General features: G+C 39.6%; 1 protein-coding gene across 1 annotated transcript in view; it reads right to left on the bottom strand.

Moving 5' to 3' along the window:
• The window catches only part of LOC147889059 (Tetratricopeptide repeat (TPR)-like superfamily protein), a 247,182-nt gene extending 237,480 nt beyond the window's left edge, over window positions 1–9,702 (bottom strand). The window contains exons 1-3 of the mRNA XM_087392741.1: window positions 9,502–9,702; window positions 5,304–5,387; window positions 4,231–4,433 (exon numbers count right to left, since the gene is read on the bottom strand). Coding sequence (XP_087248867.1) covers window positions 4,231–4,433; window positions 5,304–5,387; window positions 9,502–9,697 — 483 coding nt within the window. The 5' untranslated portion in view covers window positions 9,698–9,702. The remainder of the gene's footprint in view (window positions 1–4,230; window positions 4,434–5,303; window positions 5,388–9,501) is intronic.
• Between the last annotated feature and the right edge of the window lie 13,367 nt (window positions 9,703–23,069).

The following is a 23,069-nucleotide window of genomic DNA, read 5'->3' as shown; positions in this document are numbered from 1 at the left end:
ATGCTCCGTTCTCTCCCCTCTTATCACACGAGGTCAACCAAGTTATCCATGAGGATCTACTACAGCTACACACTTTTCGGACCTGGTTGGAACCGAGTGAACTCCCAGTGAAGCTTAGCTTCTACAGAGTTCACTTCTTACATATCACAGCGGAGGGTTTCATTGACCCACCAGGATACACACAGATTCATCTAACCCCACTCGATGATCTCTCTTGGGCAGTTCCGGGTCTCTTCACACAGACTTCGCATCGAGAGCGGCAAAGCAGAGCGACTACCCAGGGAGCGGCGCATATGCACACTATGTGACATACAGGAGGTTGAGACAGAGGAGCATTTCATCTTCAGGTGTGTCCTGTGTACTATGAGATCCGAGGACGTTTCCACTACCTCTTCAGAGATAGTTATGGGATTTTAGCCCATTTCCTCTCCTACCCAGACCAGCGGTGTTTGGCAGGTTTCATTCATGAGGCACTTAGACACCGCGAGAGGATACTCCGAGCACAGAGACAGGAGCAGACTTCTTCCTTGGTTGATCCCTCTCAGAGCTCTATCACGGAGTTCTTTCAGCTAGATCACATGGACCCCAACGAGACGAGGCCTCGACATGACCGTGACCCCGAACTCGTGACCCGACAGCTCAGACAGAGGGTCGACACACAGATCACACTTGGAGACATCCCCTCCTTGTTTAGAGTTGGAGCCCAACCGACGGGGGTCACAGTAGCCCTGGTTAGACGTAGAGCTACGACCAAGAGACGTGCCAGGACCGCACCTCTGAGTGGCCGACAGCACTCTATTGCCGATTTCATGCCTCCACTGCCTCATCCATCCTGATATCTTGCTGTTGCTGGGGATGATGATGAAATTGATGATGATGCTGAGATTGATATATAGTCGACCACCGACATCACTATGTTGTATTTAGGACTTAGTACTGCCATTTTGCATTTTTGGCATTTTGCATTTTGCATTGGTATGGACGCTCGTTTAGTAGCTCCACTACCACAGCTCGTATCAGGATTTTCACAGCCTCATAAACCCATCGGTCTTCCGAAGACTTTAATAAACTTTCTTTCTTTCTTTCTTTCTCAAGAATTTGCCTCCTAACTAGTAAAAACAATCTACCTTCTAACTTTGGCAGCCCAAGCTAAAAATAGCTACTTTTTGCACATCTGGCTCCCCTAGGATTTGGACATCCACTTTTGCTGCCCTATCCCATTAAAATGTGGGATTTTTCACTGTCTTAGAACTTGCACACAAATAAAACACCACCAAGCCCATTTTCACCTGTGATATATTAGCCTATACATGCATTCTAATTATCTCGACTAATTATATACCTAGATGAATCCAAGAACATTCCCAAACTCATCCTCTAAAAGCACAACATAGTGCAGTTTCAATCTCACGATAGTCACTCATAAGATTGAAAACCATAAACTCCATCACGCATAGCAAGGACTAGCTATTATGGCATCCCCACTGACGTCATCAGCGCCCAACAGTGGGTGTAGATTATAGTATAAAAGTATGCTCTCACACATACAAATCCACACACCCACACATACTTCAGCATCCATTTATACAAAGTCTTCGTACTGAGTTTCTGTTGGCACTCCGGAGGTGAGGGGCAAACTCAACCATGACGAAGGCTAGCACTAAAGGAGAAGGCTAATCAAAAAGTAGTCCAAATCTCTTCATTCAAGCTACAACTGCTTGTGAAGTCTAAACGATTTCATTTTAGTCTCTCCCAAACAAGCATCTAAATCTAAATCTAGCTGATAGGGCAACACACCATTTAAGATAGAAAGAATTATCGCAATACCAACAAGCCGCAACTTGGATGAAAACTTCACAAGGTGAAATTTGCATGTCCGCTTATACGACAAAAGCATATACCTAGATGAATCCAGGAACATTCCCAAACTCATCCTCTAAAAACACAACATAGTGCAGTTTCAATCTTACGATAGTCACTCATAAGATTGAAAACCATAAACTCCATCACGCATAGCAGGGACTAGCTACTATGACATCCCCACTGATGTCATCAGCGCCCAACAGTGGGTGTAGACCATAGTATAAAAGTATGCTCTTACACATACAAATCCACACACCCACACATACTTGAGCATCCATTTATACAAAGTCTTCGTACTAAGTTTCCGTCGGCACTCCAGAGGTGAAGGGCAAACTCAGCCATGACGAAGGCTAGCACGAAAAGAGAAGGCTAATCAACAAGTAGTCCAAATCTCTTGATTCAAGCTACAACTGCTTGTGAAGTCTAAACGATTTCATTTTGGTCTCTCCCAAACGAGCATCTAAATCTAAATCTAGCTGATAGGGCAACGCACCATTTAAGATAGAAAGAATTATCGCAATACCAGCAGGCCGCAACTTGGACTAAAACTTCACAAGGTGAAATTTGCATGTCTGCTTATACGGCAGAAGCATAGACCTAGATGAATCCTAGTCCTCTATGGGCGTCCCCACCAAGCAACTAAGCAAAAACAATAAAAAAGATAGAAACACTTCTAGCTAACAAAAGTCAACTCACCTTGACCGAAGTCAATACTCTTTGACCAAAGTCAAAATTGAATATTTTATCTTCATTTCTGGGGATAAATATGGCTTGTGACATAGAATCGAGGTGGAGAAGAAGACAAATCAGCTTCCATAGGAAAGCCCAGCCATTACACAAAATATTGTTTTGAAGCAAAGATAAGCAAAGAAAAACTGTGGAAAGAAAAAATCTAAGAGGTGAAGCAATCCAAAAGAGCATGGAAGAAGAAATCCATGTGGGCAGCCCAAAAGTGCGCCTTGGAAATTCAAAAATTTGCATTACTTGTCCAACATGAAGCAGAAAAGAAAGCTTTAAAGGTGCAATTAAAATTCAGCAAAAGGGAGTACACCATCAAGGTATAGAATCCAGAAAATCCAAATGCCATAAAGAAGTTGAAGGATCAGAATTTCAACATACAAAGTTCACAAGTACACAGAAATGCACACCAAATAAAAGGAGAGATAGGCTTTCAAACACAACTCCTAAAGCAAGAACGTGGAGCATTATAAGGAGGAGGAGAAGCCTATTGTAGCACAATTGCATGAGGTTTGGTAGACACAAGGTGGTTCACCAGTAATACAGCAAGACATACCTACGGCATCCAAAAGCTATCAACCGCAACCGCGGTTTATCAATGGCACAATTGGACCTATGTATGGAGAAGCATTCTCTTGACTACTAGAGGTTGCTGGAGCCAAATGCTCAAGTTCAGTGACGAGTGCTTGTGTGGAGCACAATTTTATTTTTCTCTTGCACCTTATTTCTTTTTTTTCACTATTTTTAATTTCATGGTCGCCATAGGCTACTAGACAATGAATTATTTACGTATTGTGCGCACACAGTTTTCCTATGCATAATGTACACATTTAAATCTAGTGGTTTAAAAAACTATGAAAATTTACAGCTAGTAGAGTGTTGCTTTTGATGTAATGATGAAGTAGTTCATTTCTTAGGCTCTACTACTTGATCCATGATTCACCGGGACGGTAAAAAAAATTGGCAGGGAGAGCTTCCAAGGCCTATGGGGATATAGCCCAATAGCACAAGTCAACAACCATGGAAACAGGAGACAGCATCAGCCAAAGGCAAGAGGCATGGATTGCATGAGGTAGTGCCATGGAAAGCAAGAGGTAGTACCAACAGAAGCACAAGACTGTACCATTGGACGACAAGGTAGTGCCAGTGGACGTGGAAACTACAACCAGTTACAGTAGCAGTGTGGGAGCAAAAGGTGCTAATACCAACTTAAAGAGAAGGCAGCCAACCAAGGAGGAGAATAAGAGCCTGCAGCGCACGCAAAAGTACAAGGCCAAAGCATCACTTTGGCAGCATTTCGCAAAAAGTGTGCATTTTTACACATGATGGATGCTTCTGCTTGCCTGGATGGAAACAACGGATGACTTTGGATAGATAGGTGCACCAAGTAAATTCTTACATGGCAAACTTACAGCAAAAACTTCATGTATAAGACTATCTTGAATGCTTTTTACAATTAATAAGATTCAAATGGCAGTGAAACCCATGATACATAGTAAGCCAATATCAAGCATTAACAAAAATATGTGACCAATGATACATAATAAACCAATATCAAGCATTAACAAAGGTCATTATTACTGAACAGGCCTTGTTAGTCACACCTTGAAAGTTTGCAAAGGGTTTAACCTGAGAGAACAAGTTTCTGGCCCTGTCAGTGAAGATTCTCCATCGAGCAGTGTGACTGTTTGACTTTGTTTCAGCCTGAGCATTCAGCTCTACATTTGCAAGTATCGATGGATCGGTGTCATTGGGTGCTTTCGTAGAAACGGAGAAGCCCGATCCCAGTTCTTCTGCATGACCCACCTCAGCATATATCCAAAATGCGGCCACTGTCATCAAAAAGCACAGCAGCACTCAATAATGCTTTCCAGAAAAATAAAGGTATGCATTGATATGATTGCAGACAAATGGTTAACTCACTGTAAATTGCAATATAATGTTCATAGACCCACATCAAAGGGCCACCAAAAAGTATCAGCCATTATTTGTCAGCGGAATAGATGCAAATAGAGAGAGCAGGAAATGAGCAAGAGAATGCAAGAGACTCGTGTACTGGAACTCTGCTTTATTGCTGGAGAAAACTATCCCCCACATACATCCATCATAGATAAAGGGGGCATTGCCACACAGGCACCAATCACTGGTATATTCCATGTCGCCTTGTCACATATCACACAAGCATGCACTCACCATGTCACTCGCTCTAGGGCAGCCAATCAGATGCAGGTATTGCATCTATGGCATGTGTTTGATGCGTTTTGATTGGGCACGCTGTAACAGACTGTCACATAGGAAGGGATTGAAGCCCTTGCTTCTGTGAGAGGCCACCAAGAAGCTTTTCCTCACCTCCTCAGCTAGGGTTTGTAATATATGAGGTACAATATGTGTTTGCAGTAAGTTGCTGCCATTCCAGTTGTATGCTTTCATTCTAGCCAGTCTTGGCATTTCCATTGCAGCCACATATGTGTATGCATCTATCCTACATGTGTTCGTGTGTGGATGGCAATTCAGTCTAGAAGGCCTCCACTTCAGTTTTCTTTCAGAACTTACAACTATGCATGTATTTGTTTCATTTACAACAATTAGCCACCAAGATAATACAAGTTCTTGTCAAAAAGGCATTTCCAGGAAAGGTAATGTCACAAGTCAGGGCACATGACATAATTCTGACTCCCACAAAGGTTATTAAAAAGACTAACCTGAACAACCCAAAACTGAAACAGCTTCGGCAGCCCAACCAAATGATGTCTCTTTTGTGAACCTTGAATATAAAGTAGTAGATTCTGCCATATCATTAGAAAACAAATATCAGAGAAAGTACCAACTATTAAAGCTTTTATCCACATCAGACCTTAAAGATTGAGCAACAGAAAAGTAAAAACTATAAAGACAAAACTACCAGATTCTGGCAATAAGCAGAAAACAAACCAAAAAGTATCCAAACACAACTGTATTTTCTTTGTCTAACTCACATTGAACATGACCTAGAGAAGATAAATCAAGAGGCTGGTCGAAATTAAAGCCAGTGCATTTCAACCTTGAGAGGTTCATTGTCTATTGTGCATTCTCTCTTGCTGTACATAAAAAGTCAGAAATAGATATAGATACTATAGATGGCATTTCAAAACTTCCGAAAATAATAAAAGAATACAAGGCACAAACTTTTAAAAGTGAGTTTTCCCATTCCCAAAATGTCATGTTAGAAACCAGAACAGATCTGAATCTCCGGAATTTATTTTATTTTTAAGCAAAGGCTACAAATGTTGAAGGATCAACTAGTTTCATTTGCAGTAATAACATGATATGATTGTCCACACTTGGGAGTTGAAATCTGGTGGTATGAAAACAGTGACTGTGTCTACCCTCATGAAAGGTGGCACCACCATAACAAAGATATTGTAAAGGGACACGTTGAAAACCACATAGCCTCATACTTCCCCCTAAATGACAGTGAAAGTTGCAATATTAGAAAAGCTTTAAGCCATCAACTACACCGGGGAATGAAGGGGGGGAGACCAGAGCATGTCATGCAAGGAGCACACTGAGCCTAACGAATCCTTGGGCTTCAACCGTGTCTCCAAAGCACACTCAACTGTTATGCTCAAGCCAAGATAACATGACCACGGAAGGGTCAGTGGACATTTTCCTTTAGAGGACCAACTTTCGTATTATATTTCATTGCGATTCAAGCATATGGTTAAAGGAACCAATGTCAAGGTCCTTGGTGAGGACAAATTGACACTGACTAAATGGTTCTAAAGGTTAGGGGTCTAAGGGCATCAAAATATGTAATTGCCAAGGGGCAAATGGAATTTAATGATACACCGAGAGAGGGGTAAATGGTGCACCAAGGATTGACCCTAGAATTGCGACATGTGGCAAATAGAATCATCTAGGGATTTGTGGGCTTTGTGTATAACCACCTGTTTTGGCATCTATACTTCTTCGAATGGGTAGATTGCAAGTTTAGTACACCATAGCAACCACGATCTCCCATGAGGCACCTATAATCATGGAATATGGAGTCTTTGAACTGCAAATGCATTAGCAAATCATGATGAACTAAGTTGCAACTTACATGATCTTGATGAACAAAGCTTGTCCTCTCTTAGTAATTGAGTCTCGAAATTTTGCACAAAATAACAAAACATGTCTTCATTTTGATAATCTCTACTATAGGACAATAATGGCTCTTAAACTAGCGCACAATTATCTCTACTACCAAACCACTTGTGTTTGGAGACCGTCGGTCAGAGGTTGGCCCCCAATACATGACATTAGTCCCTATGTTTACCAAAAGAATGCATATGTTTTCTTATACTAGTTGGCTAGGATCTACCATTGAGGGTGGGCCTCCATTGAATGGGTTACGAGGCATTAGTGTCCCACAAGTTGAGATGTATCACTTTATGAGAAACATAACGACCACACCCCACCAGAGGATCCAAACATGGGATCAATCAAATGCATAGAATGCATTCCGACCGGTAACTATAAAAAAGAATGTTTACAGAAGCCTTGGGTGTAGACAAGACGACAAACTAATATGTTTAATAGGTTATGTGAGAAGGTGATGATGTGACAAGTTGACATGGCATGCTGATGTGGCAGCCATGCCATGTGGCATGGACACATGGCAGCCCTTGAGGTGGCACAGGACACATGGCAGCCTGTGGGGACATGTGGAGGGCCCTGCAGGAACCATGGCACCGCTTGTCACTGCAGGAACTCCAGCCCCCGTGCAGCCCACCAAATTCCAAGGGAGCCAGCCCTCCATGCCATTTTGGGCATAATTTCCAACATTGGAAGCTGACCCCCTCCTACATCTATAAAAGAAGGCACTTCCCCCCTTCATTTACACACGTTTTCTCACCCCTTGCTCGTGCATACTCTCCTCTAGCCTCCTGCAACATCTTTCTCCACGCAGCTCTGCAACAGCCCTCCTTGAAGCAGCCCTTTCCCCAAGCAGTCCTGCAGCAGTACGTCCTTTTCCCCACACATTCCTGCAGAAGCACCTCCTTGGAGCAGTTCTTTCTGCGTGCAGTTCTGCAGCAACACCTCCACAACAGCTCTTCTCGCAGCAGCACCTACATCAGCTCCTCCTACTGCAGCAACTTTCTCTGCAGAAACTTCTCCTACAGTAGCTTTTCTTCAATAGCAGCTCCTCCTATAGCGCCCTCCTACAAGTTGTTTTCTCACACAGTCCTGCATCAAAACACTCCTAATGAAATGATGCTTCCTCCCAACAACTACACTCACATTTCGAGGCAAACTTGTAGCAAATTTACATTGTCTAGTTCACGCAGTTATGCTAAATCAGAATCTCTTTTTCAAAGCATTGCTCAGTGTTATTCATGTGTGGAAGCAGCAGTAATTGTGATCGGGGAGCCGTTGGCGCCCATCGTACCCTAACTAGGCTAATCTTTTGAGACATTGTTTATGCATACAGACTTACTGCTCAGCCTTGAGCCTCATTTTCATGTCCTGTACATAGCTCCGGCTATAATCTAAATCCTTCTCAGTTTCATCTCAAGTTCGGAAGGTGTTGATAAGATCACTTCAACACCTTGGTCTTGTATCTTATTGTAAACAGGGGGAAAGGGGGGGCAGGGGCGAGGGGCGTCATGACCCCTTAATCATTTGTTCATTTTTTCTCGAGCAATATTGCCTTTCAAATCTGTGAAGTAAAGCAATATTCCAAATCTTATATAAAGCAATCTTTCCCCTTTCCCGTTAAGAGACCATGGAGAGGTTTCAATTGGTATGACATATTGTTCCAAAGTCGATCCTGAACCTCCTAGTGTGTGCACAAAGAAGGCCATCTTACCTATGTAAGGGCCAAAGACGGTGGGGAGAGGAGGCACCCTGCTTCACCCCATCTCCTCATACATCCCCTATGTGGTGCACAATGTGCCTATCATACAAAGCGATGACTTCCTATATGATCATATCTAAGGCTCAAAGTCATGTGAAGTGGGGCCTATGATATGGAGTCGAAGAATTTCCCGAAACTCACAGAGCAATGGGATAATCTCTGCTTTCGAAATTAGGCCCCCTGTAGAAGGGCTCTCAAGGTGAAGATGTGACTCAGTGTGAAGCAGTCCTGTCTAAAGCCTACTTGCCCAATCGTTGACATGCCCCATTCTCAACATGCTCACAAATAGCGAACCATGAGAATCTAGTAGTTACCTACATTCAAGGGATCCCTGCCTTGTGAATGGGTACGATGCTTTGTAAATGGGGATGATGGCGCTTGTGGTCCAGGAGGCTGGAAAGTCTTTGCTGAAAGCTTCGTTAGATAATGTAGCTAGGATTGGAGTAAGTACTCCCCACACGTGGGGTTAGGAGTTCTGCTTGACGACCCTCCTGACCCTTGGCTTTGCCATTTTGTAGCTTCTTGATGGCCTCTTTTAAGCGGCTTGTGGTGAAGAGCATAGAGGTGGTGGGTCCTTGATGATTCCTAGGGCATGGTGATCTTTCGAAGAGTTCCATCCAGCATTCTTTGGAAGTACTCCTATACAAGACACTTAAAGACAGTCTAAGCGTGTCGTTGTTGAATAGTATCAATGCCTATCACATTTTACGTAAGTATGAACCACGGTCATTAGCCGTCTCAAAATCCACATTTACGATCCAGTTAGGCCACAAATCATTGAAGGATGTGACGATGATCAAAAACTAGTACTTCCGTTCATATTGCGGATCGCACTCACAAACAGGAGATTCAATGCTGGACGAATAGTTCAGCATGTCATTCCTAGAATTGCCTTTTATGCTCTTTTTCTCTACCCTACTGGCATTGCTCTCCCTTACTCGCACGGAGCTATACTTACACGAATCTAGCATGGCATCCAGCCAATGACAAAAAGGGAGCTCGTGACTACGCCAATAACACACCTAGATATTTTTTGGAATGGAGTGAGCCGTCCCGGGTTGTCTTCAAACGTGGCTTGTGCAAGAGTTGGTCATCTGAAAGCAATGAAGCCCTTGCGAGCAATTTCGCAAGGGCTACCTTTCGAGATTGTCGCACTACAGTAGCCATGGCAAGGAAACGATTTGAGTCTTTTGCATTCGTAGATTTAGAGCTCCACATCCTCCAATCATGGGGTTAACCGGAAGAAATTGGATGGGAATGGGAACACGTGGTCCCAAGTGGTCCCATGCATATTTCTATCCTATTCCCATCCCACCATGCTAACAAAAAAAGAACTAGGAAGGGGTTTAGGAGGAAGAGCACACATGGCATCATTTCATGTGTTTAAGAGGTGGGGACCTGGTGGGGACAAGGACACATGTCATCCTTCCATGTTTTTGCATCCCTAAAAAAGGGGAACCCATTTTGGCTGCCAGGGTCTAGAGGCCATGGTCCAAGATAAGAGAAAAAGTGGCTACTCCCATTCTAAATCCATCCTAGACCACTTGGTGTAGGATGGGAGTAATGATGACAAAAATATTCCCATCCTAAACCCATTGTAGCCCTATCCATTTGCTAAGACCCTTTAGGTGTGATTCACTTGGAGTATTGGATAACTAAGGTTAGACTTTCATGGATGCCTTTTCACATGAATGGAACTATCATGGGTTTATAGCAATCCTTCTTGATAACTGCTCTTAAGCCTGCTGGTAAGGCTTTCCTCCTCCGACCTTCCATAGTAAGGGCCAGTATATCTTATCCCTCTGCTTTTTCTTTCTTTCTCGGGATTTTCGACTCTCCCTATACCTCTCAATGGGTAGCTGAAGAACTTCGATGCTTGCTGGGGATATGTCATCATTACTCCCATCCTAGACCAAGTGATCTGAAAATAGCCACTTTTATTCCCACCTTGAACCTTGGCCTCGAGATCCTAGGAGCTAGAATGGGATCCCCTTGGAAAGCATGGAATGATGACATGCATCGTTCTCCCCACCTCCTAAACACATGAAATGATGCCATGAGTCCTCTTCCATCTAATCCATCCCTAGTTCTTTTTACTCTCTTCCCCCCCCCCCCCTTTTTTTTGCAAATAAAAAGCCAACTTTTGTTATAGGCCTAGTTATGCCCCAAAAAAAAGACCTTACAATGGGAGGCCAACGCTATTACAACAGATTTCACCACATAGGCAAACTTCTGCGATGGAAGCAATCCCCAAGGAGTCTCCAGTACTAGAATCACGCTTACATCTCCCAACAAACTTTTGAGCATGCCAATCGACTGTCCATTCAACCCTCGAACGGATGAGCCCTCTCCAAATACCAAATGATTCCTACTACTCCATACTAAGAACAACACGACAGCTTGCAAAGGTGGCCAAGTTGTCGCCACCGTAGATGTAAACCCCTCAGCATCCCCTGGAAGGCTGCCCTACTCGAGAAACCCCACCACGCACCTCCAAATCTTGAATACTATTGGGCTGGCCCAAAAAAGATGTTTAATCAACTCCACCGTAGTCTTGCATAGAGCATACATAGGACTAATTTGTCACCACTTGGCCAATCTCCCCCGCACAGGCATGCCCATCACCATAATCTTCCAAGCTAAAAATTTAAACTTACTTGCTAGCACTCCTTTCTAGTTAGCACATGGCAGGAAGGGAATAAGATAGAAATACGTTTAAACATGGATGGGACCACTTTTTCCCATTGCCATCCTATTTCCCCACATGTGCTAAAACCCTGAGCTTAGGAAACATTTGGAAATCTTCACACGACGCCTTTACAAATGAGATAAATAAGACATAATTACACTCCATTTTCTCTAATAGACAATGTGAGATCAAGAAACGGCACAAAAATGTCAAACCTTTCATCTAAACATATACTTAAACAATAAAAAAATACTCAACAAATTAAAAACCAAATATTTAATTATTGATTTATATTTACATTTATATATGGTTGATCCTTCAACTCCTTGGATGATGTATAATGTAATGCTTTCTACTCCACCAAATCTTATCTAATGATTTTTCCATAATAAGCACTAGAGCTTGTAATCTTATAGAAAAAGAACCAAGATAGAATTACACTCCATTTTCTTTATTGAGATTTAAAAACCTCAAATCTTCTATCAATCTTCTTTCCTTCATTGTCACAAGATATCATTTCCAAGCGAAGGTTCCCTCCACCATTCATTTTTCTAGCTACATTGGATGTGCAACAAAAAAGGAGAAAGATGTTGAAATATCTTGAGTACTAACTGCAAACATATTGAAATAGAGATTGAGGCTTAAAGGAGGAATGAAGTGAGGAGACTCTAAGGATAAGCATTCAAACTTGAAGAAGAAGAGGATAATTGGATTTGCTTTTTTTTAATTAAAAGATTTCAAAGAAATGAGGCGAAGAGGAAGGGAACTTGTAGCTATGTAAGATCATGGTGTGGAGGTCCATTCAAAGATAAAAAAGAATAGAGCAAATAGTTTCTAACTCAAAATAACAAAGAAATATGAGATAAGGAATATGATGGTTGAGTTGGGGATGCATATGGGAGGTTTTGATTAGACTTTGGGCCATTTGAGTCAAAATAGAAGAAAGGCATGTGAGATCCTAGCCTCCACAAAAACCAATACTATGCTCGTATTTATTCACCTTTCCTTCCATGTTACCACAACAAGGCCTCTCTTACTGGGCTCCTTTTTTATTCTAAAATTTGGGTGATGGGCTATCATCCTCCACTACATGATGCTTGTTGGAGATATAAGAGAGCTCTAACTACACAAATAACATTGAGGAAGCAAACTATTTCCCATAAGTCTTGAAGGAAGGCTTGTACGATAGGATCACAATCTGCAAGGGCATTTAATAATCAAGTAAGTTTCCATGCAAATAATTTCACAGAATGATTGGAAAACTAAACCTTGAGGATTGTACAAGTCCCTCCTTATTTACATAGTCAAAATGGTATTCTTCTCCCTTAATTTATCTTATGAAGGGGTTGTTGGAGATATTGAAGCATTATAAATTGGTGAAATCTGAAGTTTTTGACTCTAGCAAGAAGGAAATACCTTTGTCAGCTACTATATTATATTAACAAAATATGATTACCATCTTTGAGAAAGATAAATGCAAATATATTTGTCACTTTTTTATATTATCATCAAAGATTATCAATATATTTTTTGTTTGGAATGTGATGTCCCAAAGCTACTATGTGTTGATCATTCTCTATTGCCCATGTTTGGCACACCTTTCCCTAACTCTTTACATGGGAGCTCATTAGTCCCTAGTTGCAAGTGCTCCATAATAGTTGGACCATTGAATGACCTTTGGTGCCACCTCAATTATTGTAAGAAATCATATTGGTATTTTAGATTATTTCAAGGTACATTTTGTTTTGTAAGCATTATCCAAATTTTGGTTCATTGACTTTCTCAACCTTTAACATCACTCCCAGCTTCCATACTTGTAACTATTTGTAAAATTCCAATTCATTTCATCATTTCCTAAATATCAAATAGCTTGTATAATCAAAGATGTATAACCATGTGATGGATACATAACCGACATTGATTTTCTTGAAGTTATGCCACCCTTTGTTAGATCCATTGACTTAAAGCCAAGTAGCAAGATACACAAATATTTTATCTTAAATATTTAAAATCTACAGATCTTGCCATAATATCTATAAGCTCAACGTGTATCATAGCATGATTGGACAAAAGGTGTGGGAGAAATTGCACCCATATGTGCTATAGAGAAATCAAAAAAAGGAGGAAAATGAAAATGAAATATAAAGCTACATAAAAAATTTATCATGGAAATTATTGATCGTCTTAGCAAGTCTCATAAATGGCTCTATATGTCAAATGTTAAACATACTCAATTAAGCCACATAATACAGTTACAAAATGGTATAGCATCATATTTATACAAGCATGATCAAATCTCTCTACCAAGTTTGAGAGATGGATATAAGTTGTACTATATCTCCTCATACTCCATGAAGCATGCTTGTAAACAAATAAAATGCTCTAACATATTTTGATATCATACCAAACTAGAGCATAAGACATGCATGCTTTCATTATTGAAAATACATTACATTTTATAGGTCTATCTAGAGGATATAGGGAATCTTTGAAAATTGCAAAGGTTTTGAGTGTATTTGTTGAGAAATATTTTGCCAACATGAATGATATAGCAAGAGCTATATCTAACGTGCCTCAAACTTTGACAATAAATTTAATCCTTAAGACTCAATACAAAATCTATACAATTCAAGGTTGTTTTCCAAGAGAGAATAAAATAACAAATGAATTATGGGATGCTTGGCAACAACAAATGGACCAGCTCATACAACAACTAGGAGAAGGACAAAAAGATCAAACATAGTCCATGTTGAGTAGAACAAGAAAGTGTCATACAAGAGGTAAAGATAAGAGCTCATCAATCTCAAACAAATGCTAAGGATGAGAATAGATCCTATCAAAGATCTACACCATGTATAAGGATCGTTGCGCGACAAAGTGTCAACAACCCATGCCAACCTCAAAACAATCAGAGAAGAGCTCATCAATCTCAAATAAATTCTAGAGAATGGCAATAGATCCTATAAAAAATCAGCACCATGTATGAGGATCATCAACAAAGTGTCAACAATGCATGCTAACCTCAAAAAATTCGAGACAAGGATTGATCGCATAACGAAGGTTAAAGAGCACTCCAAAAGGAATCCCTCAAGCTCCAATTTGACAAAATGCCAATGTGGACATATCAAAGAACAAGACAATGGGTATTCATCAATAAATATTAATTAAACCCATATGATGTGATACAATCCAAAACAACTAAGGATAAATCCATGTAGATGCAAATGAAATATGTGCATTGCTTCAAAATCCAAAGTCAGATAAAAGATTTGAATTGGGGATGAATCCCAAAAGATTCATCGAGGAAACTAACAAACCACTAATCCCAAAAAGTTGCAAGTATTGCCAACCATGGAATACACTACGTGAAAAGTGGAGACCTCAACGACAAAATGCACAACATAAAAGGTTGACCCTACATCCTTAAGATGGGACCAGAACCAGTATGAAATCATCAATTACAAATAGTCCTCAATAAAAATAGGTCCAAGCCATATTCTTCACCAATATAATACTTCCAATACACACAAATAATCAAGTTCAAGAGACCCAAAGTATAATTTACACGAGGATACGTATATACATAATCAATAGGGGCACAGAGACCTCTATGCATTTGCCATGGTCTTTTGACCTATGGAATGTGTGAGAACATTATTGGAGTTTGTTAGGTGTTGTGTGCTACTTAAACTATATATTTCAATTTGGTAGGTATGAAGGTATGAATTGTGTCTTCATTGAGCAAAGTGCCTGATGTTTTGAGATCTTCCATACTCAATTGATTTTATTTGTACATCATTTATATATGGAAAGCTTATGTGTACTTGCACATGTAATTTATGTGTTAGGTGTGTACAACTTACTAAGTTATAGGATTTGAAAGATCCATATTCTTAGTTTTGTTTGTTGGCTCCATGTTGTGGAATGGTGTTGCTATTCATTGACTCCGTGTTTTATTCATTGGTTGCATGTGTGTGGGAACAATATTGGTATTCATGATTTAGCCTCCAAATGGAGATGGCCATTTGGGCTTTGATTGCAATCAAAAGAAAATTGTTGGCCTCCTCAAAAATTTCTAAAGCTCTTTTAGCTTGAAGTAGATAATAGTGTGGTGAGCTTAACTGTGATATTGAGAGTTGACACTTTAGCTTATATGTGGGCAAGTCTTTTTTAGAATTGTAATCCCATAATTATTGGTGGTGTGGGGAGGATACCAAGTGTCGTGTCATCCAACCTCTAACTTTGGTACAAATCCACATAAGTAGGTGCACTCAATTCATCATTGATTTGCTCATCTCATCTCTATATCAAACATCTCCTTCATCCAACAATCAATCAAATTTCAAGGTCCGTGGGGCCTTCCATTAGTAAAAATAGAATACATGAAGTGAAAAATAAACTTCTATTGGTCAAAACTTGATGCCAAACAAGAAGAATCAAACACAAGCCATACCCAGGCAAGGATCTACATGACAAAGAAAAGAAAAAGAAGCAATCATGAGAATCATTATCAACACGTAGAACATTGCACCATGATGGTATTAATTTATCTCAATATCAATTACACAACATAGAGTCTCACATTGAGACTCATAATGGAGATACACTCATCTTCCCACAGTTACACAACATAGAGTCTCACATTGGAGACTCATAATGGAGATACACTCATCTTCCCATGGTTACACAACATAGAGTCCCACATTGGAGACCCTTAACGGAGAGACACTCATTTTCCTACAAATACACAACATAGAGTCCCACATCAAATACCATTATGGAGACACATCTCATTTTATTACAATTAGGAAAATAGGAAGAACTCTAGAAGCAACAACTCATAACAATAGCATGAGCAAGCACACAAACATGGCATGAGCACCATGCATGCCAACTCTCCCACAAGCAAAAAAACCCACACAAAGCACACATAAGAAAATGCACCATTGATACATAACTATATGACACATTGATGTACCGCAAAGCATAGATATAGGAGATGTATAGTTGCATGACACAAGTGCAACATAAAACACATGTGCAAGAGATGCATAACTATTCAACATTAGATGCACAGACATAACTATACAACAAACAAATGTAGCGCAATTCATGGCTTATGAGCACATAGAACATGGGCTTGTTAGAAGTAACACAAAGATGTGGTGCATGCACCAAAAACCACACACATGGCACAACCCATGCACAATCAAAATAATCGACATGCTACAACATGGGCAAGCACACAATAGAGGTGATAAGTAAGTGATAAAAATGCAATAGATGCTAACAAGACAAAGAGGACATCATTATGGGTTGCTGAGGTATCACATCAATGCACTAAAAAATCTACCATGTGGTAGAGTGGGGCGTTGCATATGCTATTGTTGTTGATATGTGGTCGGTAAGCCCTTGGTAAATTTACCAAAACTGGGTAAAGTTAGCCCTAGAGTTTTCCAAGTCATAAATCCTACATTAGGGACATATCATTCCTCAAAGACAATTGTAGCTGGATCTTGCCATGATGAAGGCTACCCAAGAATGGACAAAATTTTAAGGATGCTCATTAGGTACAACTTTTTCTTGGATTATACCATTGTTATTATTGTTTCATCGAGCATGTTCCAGGATTATTGCTCCTCTATGTGACTTCACCAATAAAAAAATCAAATCCTAGAGGACCTTAAAGTAACCAAGTGCTTTCGCTGATTGAAAAGAATCCATGATACAAGGGCCAGTCCTACAAATGCCAAACCTTTCCAAAAGCCATTTTTTGTAGATGCTAAGGCTAGTGGTAAAAAATTGGAGAAGTGTTTACACAAGAAGGACATCTCGTGGCCTATGCAAGGCACATAATAGAGGAGACAAGGCTTAGATATGATATATATGAAGTAGTCCATGCTCTAAAGATTTGGAAGCATTACTTAATAGGAAATGAGTTCATTATCAAAACTGATCACCAAAGTTTAAAGTATTTTCTAGCACATAAAAGATCTAATTTTTTCACTCATGAAAAGAATAATAGTGTAGCAAATGCTTTGTCTACAATACCAAAAATACATAATATATTTGTGGCCTTTTCATAGCAAGGCTATGGTGAATTTTTGTTGTGTGAGCATATTACTTATGTAGTCTACATAGTGCAAGGGATTCTCATATCTAGGAAAATATCACTTTTTGCATTCTCCATTCATGGGATACTATTGGCTACCTTGGATGGATATTGTATAGCCCATAATCTTGCATTTTATACAATATGCTAATACATAATGATGCATATTTTGATTAAATTGGTTAGCATAAGGATCCACCAGAATCATGTTTGATCATTTAGGGTATGATAAAGTCTGGTCCCATTTAGGTTGGATCAATATGTTAATTATCATGAGACATGCATGTCTAGTTCTTAGGTGGGATCAGGATTAAGAAACTACATCATGAGACACCCATGTCTAGTGCTTGGGTGGGATTAGGATTAAGAACCTAAAACATAGATTAAAAGTGGATATACATATATTGAAATGTGACCAAACTGGTACAATTCTATGTCCCATCAATTTTACAACCATTTTGGTTACTCTAATGGGGTTTTTTACAATAGTCCATAAGTACTTAGCACAATCCACAACTGGTTAGCTAGAGGAAATTAAAGAATCAACTAGTTAGCATACTATATTTTTAAGAATTCTAGCTAGCATATTGTAGTTCTAGTTAGCACACCAGACATCTATTTAGGGCAAATGCAACGTTTATATGTATGTATTACATGTGTTATCAATGGAAGAAAAAGGTAGAATTACAATGGGAGAATGTCATTCTCTCTTGTAGCCAAATGCTAGCCCCTAGTCATGACAAGAAGGATCCAAAGTGGAGCCATGGTCTTTTTAATAATTTAATTATACCTTTATAATCAGTTAAGTACAAATGGGTGATCCTAACATCTGCTTGTTTGAATGTCCGATTCATCCGTCACTTTTTGCTTGGGTGCCATCTTCATTCACTCTTATCCGACCACCGTCACCTTCAGTTTTTCTTGATGCTTGAATGTTGTTATCTTGGACATTCTTCATTTAACACTTATTTCATTAATTTTGGACTTGTCAATGTACAAATTCAATTTTATAGATACTTTTGGACTAGTTTTTTGATAAAATTTAAGAAACCATATCAAATTTATATCCTTAGAAAGAGGTAATTTATAGTGTAACTCTATGTTTGAGTCATTGGTCCCAAATGTTCCAAAGAAGCCAATGCACTTAGAAGTCATTCATAAAATGTGGTTGTATGACCATTGGGGAAGTAGCATGCATAGCCAATGATCCTTTGTTGGCTATTATATTCACACCTTTGACTTGGAAAGTCAAAATTGTATTCCTTTCACCCTAAGATTGGTGGGCATTACTTATTTAAGAGGTCATTCCTCTAGTATTGAGGAATCGAATGCAAGGTCTTGTCTTTAGGTCTCATATTTACACACAATAAATTTTCCACCTAATTTGTGTAGCATTGTTGTTCATGCAGTATCAATCAAGATGTCATTTATTTGAAGGCAATAGATTGCATAAAGGGAGGGAGATAAAATATTTCACATAACAATATTGGTGATTACACCCAAGCAGCTAGGAAGCATCATGCTCATGTTGAGTTTAAAAAAAAAACTAAATTGATGGTGAGATTATCTACTACAATCTACACCAATATGAGGAATATGTGCATAAGTCTCCACAACGTCACGATTGTGGATAGTTCTTGATGTCTTCCCAGAGAGGTTGTGCTCTGTTAGAGTAATAAGTAACTGTTCATGATAGATAAGAGTAATAAGTAACTGTTCATGATAGATACCATAATGCTCAACCAAAAAGGAATATACGGTATCTTCATGAATGCACTCAGAACTTCCAAAAGAGAACACATCAACTCAAGATTGAGTGCAATAGAGATAGTCGATTGAAGTAAACAACTGCATATTTCTTGTATTGCAAATGCTTCTATAATAGCAACATATTAAGTAGGCATAGAACTAGAAAAAACAGAGTCCGATCAACAACATCATATCTGCATTCAAAATGTGTATGACAGATCCATGAGTCGAACAACTAACTAACTACATATGGTAGTTGCTTGCTAACTTGCAAACGCACCTCATTAGCGGTTGCACAACTAACTCCCATTAAGGTTTTCCATACATCCTATATCATTGTTAAAGATAAATAGTTCTTAGATGTGTTTGGGCTACACTCGCCCACACTGGCACACCCGGTGGAACAATCAGTTTTGTGCCACAAAATTATTGAGACTTAAACCCCCTCATTTATCTATTGTAGTGGATCTAGTACAATGGTCTACTGAGACTGAACTAGTTGGAATTAATTTATGATCCACATCATGATCTTCATGTTGACTACTCTTCATAATGGTCTTCCACTTGATCTTCAAATTGTTCCTGTTCATCCTATATCTGTTTCTTTGGATTAACAGTGATCATATCCTCATCTTTCTTTTGCACTACATTGAATATATCCTCCAAATCATGATTGAACATTAATATCCGGATTTCCTTCAGTCAACTCATGAACAACTTTAAAAGCTTGAAGTATTTCCTCTGGCTATATCGACTCCTCTTGAAAGTCTTCCTTCAGCTCATGACATGACTACAATTACTTGGCCCTGGTGCTATATCTTCAGATACCTGCACAAACAAAAGCTTAGAAAAAATTTCGGTCGAATTAGTACCCTAAAGTGTTGCTGATGTGGCCTGGGACTGTTGCTAGAATTGCAACAGTTGTTGATGTAATTCTTGAATCTGCTTTTCCTATTCTTGAACCTTATCCTTCAAGATATTTGTTGTATATTCCTCAGAAGCAAAAGCTTCATAAGGCCTTTGAGCCAAAATAAACAATCTCTTTTTTAATTATCCCACACCCCTTGAGATATAACTACCAACTTATTTTAAAGATTGTCCACAGCATTCGCTGCCACAAATACCCCATCCAACTGTGTCTCTTTTGAAATGTCTTTCAGCTGCTACTCCAAATTCTACAATGCATCCAGTCTTGCTTGCAACCATAAGTTATTGGTTTGTAGCTCTATATTGCGTTTAGACACACTACCTCCAAAACATTAAAAAACTGATCTTGCATCTCCTTTAGCCATTTAGTAACAATAGGAAGACAAGCCTGCTATTTTTCTATCTATTGCATGAGCTATTGCATGAGCTTTTGCTGGTCACTTTCCTTCTGATCTTTATAAACTTGAAAATTTTTTTGTAACTATGCCAAGTCTTGTTTGATCTTCTGCATCTCAGTGCTTTCCTAGACCTATTGTAACAATTTACGATTTTCTTCTTGTTAATAAAAAATATCAGTAGCAGCCTGACGCTGCCTACATTTGATTCCCAAAACTATGTACAATCTCAACTGCATGATTGAATTGCTCAAATGAAATACCAGACACCAAATTCTTACTCACGAGTGGTGTATCCATTGCATTTACACCCTCCATGCTCTGGTCTTGAGACATGGCTAATCTTTTCTTTAGATCCATCATAGCTCCCTTTCTTAGCAAAATCTTTGCCTTTGTGTGACTAGTTGATCTTTATGCAGATAGCTTCTACTTGCTCACAATATGTGTATTCCATAAAGCTGAAGATAGTGATTTACCCATCACCATCTCGACTGATTGTTGATAAGTGTATTTGGCTTGCACTAAATCATCAATTGCATCACTAATAATATCATTTGCATCGCCAAACAAGTGCTTGCCCTTCTCCTTGTGAGACAAAGTCCTCTCCTTTTTAAGAGTAACATGATAGAATAATGCTGTTACATAAGGAGCAATTCTCAAAAACTGATTCGGGGTGTGAACTTGCTTTCTGGAAATTTCCTACAACAATAGCTTTGTGCACAACAGTGTAGCCCATGACACCTTCTCCCCTTGCTCTGCTGGCTGCCAGGTAGGCATAATTTTCCTTTGCCATATAGTCATTGTGACCCACAGAACCACTTGCTCTACGAACTAGGCTAGCTGTTGTTTCCTGACAGGATCCCTTACCTTGCTTATCATATAGGAATTCTTAGAGGAATAATGATTCCTAAATGTTCCATGATCACATCATCCAAACACTTGTTTAACTGAATCTCTTCTTCATAGTATGGCAGATGAAAAACTGCAGCTACCAACTCTGGTGTTATTCTAACTCCCAAAGAAATCTCTCCCATTGTGCTCTGCAATGTCTAGAACTGACTCAAGACTTTGGGGTTATCCCACCATAGCTCCCACGGTAAGCATGCAAACTCGTTTAATCTTCTTCAGCCATGCTTTGTTCAACGTCAAATTGAAAAATACCTTGGATTGTTGAAAAACCGGCGGACTCTCAATCATCTGTTGCTTCTTCGACGTTTGCTTTTTCGGTGGTTCATCTGACTCTATTTTTTAATCTTCTGAAACATCGTGCAAATCCTCCTCTGGTAGCTTCACTTCCGTTTTTGCCCTCTTGCTGCATCGCACAGGTGCTACTTTCGATTTTGGGGCCATCTGTTCACTTGCCATGGCCGATAGCAAATCAAGCTTTGAACACGACCTCGGGAGCTCTCCTTTGTTTATGAAGATCCACACTCACAATGGACATCCTTCATGAATTATTAGCTTGATCACAACTTCGAATAGAAGTTAGAGCAAACTGATACTGGAAGGGACAAAAATAGTTGAACCCCACACACGCCAACTCAAACTGCAGATAATTTTAATAATGTGACAAAATGTTACCGACCGTAATCGGACTAGACGAATCGACCATGCAGACCATCGCATCAATCTCCCGCCTTGGGCACGAAGAGTCATCACCGGCATGCATGAAACGTCACCCATAGTACAGACAGTAGTACTGATGCATTCGAAACTTTGAAACCTGAATTATAGCTCTGCATTTGGATCTCATGCTGCTTCGAAACTTCGGATCTTGAATCACAGCCTCGCATTCGAATCTCACGTTGATTTAAAACTTCGGATCTTTGAACCTGCAAGCAATCATTGGATGCCACCATGCATTGCACCATGAAAACCTCTACCACAACCTCCACAGAAAGTGTTGGAGCATGGTATGGTTTCAACTGATACCCATTGATTGGTTTCGAAATTGTATTCCCATACATATCCTCCAATTTGAATGTTCCCTCTCCCAAGACCTCAACAATCTTGTAGGAACCATTATATCTCAACTTTAGTTTACTAGGACGAGGGCCCAATTTAGAATTGAACATCAGCACCAGATCCCCCTTCTGGAACACCTTGAATTTGATATTCCTATTGACCCATGCTTGTCTCCACTTTTGGATCACATTTGAAATGTATGAGCTAATAATCCGATCCTCTTCCAACTTCAACAACTGCTGGATCCTATGATGAACTGACTCTTCTGAAGACAATCTGCAATCAACCGCTATTTGAAGACTTGGTACAATGAACTCCATTGGAACCACAGCTTCACATCCATATACTAGACGAAACGGTGTCATTCCAGTCGTTACCTTGTATGTTGTCCGGAATGCCCATAATGTCGAGTGTAACTTCTGGTCCCAATCAATTCTATTATGTGATTGTTCTCCTGAGGATTTTCTTAAATGTCTTATTTGAATTTTCAGCTTGACCATTAAATGAGCATCAGGTAGATCATCTTGAACCCCCATAGGTTCTTTACCACTCAGCAATCTGCTTAAATAGTCTACAACAACATGTTGTTTTCTAGTATGCACAATGCCATCATCATATTCTTGAAGTAATAGTATCCACCTAGCTAGTGGGCCAAACAATTGTGGTTTATTCACCAGATAAATAAGCGCCTAATGATCCACATGTAGTACCACTTTATTTCCCAACAAATAAAGTCAAAATTTTTGGAGAGCA

The sequence above is a fragment of the Dipteris shenzhenensis genome, chromosome 21 (genome assembly GCF_047967505.1).
Source record: "Dipteris shenzhenensis isolate YYH24624 ecotype China chromosome 21, Dip_SZ_1.0, whole genome shotgun sequence".
In the NCBI taxonomy this organism is placed as follows: Eukaryota; Viridiplantae; Streptophyta; class Polypodiopsida; order Gleicheniales; family Dipteridaceae; genus Dipteris; species Dipteris shenzhenensis.
Note: the sequence above shows the minus strand (reverse complement) of the source record. Positions and strands in the feature narration are given on the sequence as shown.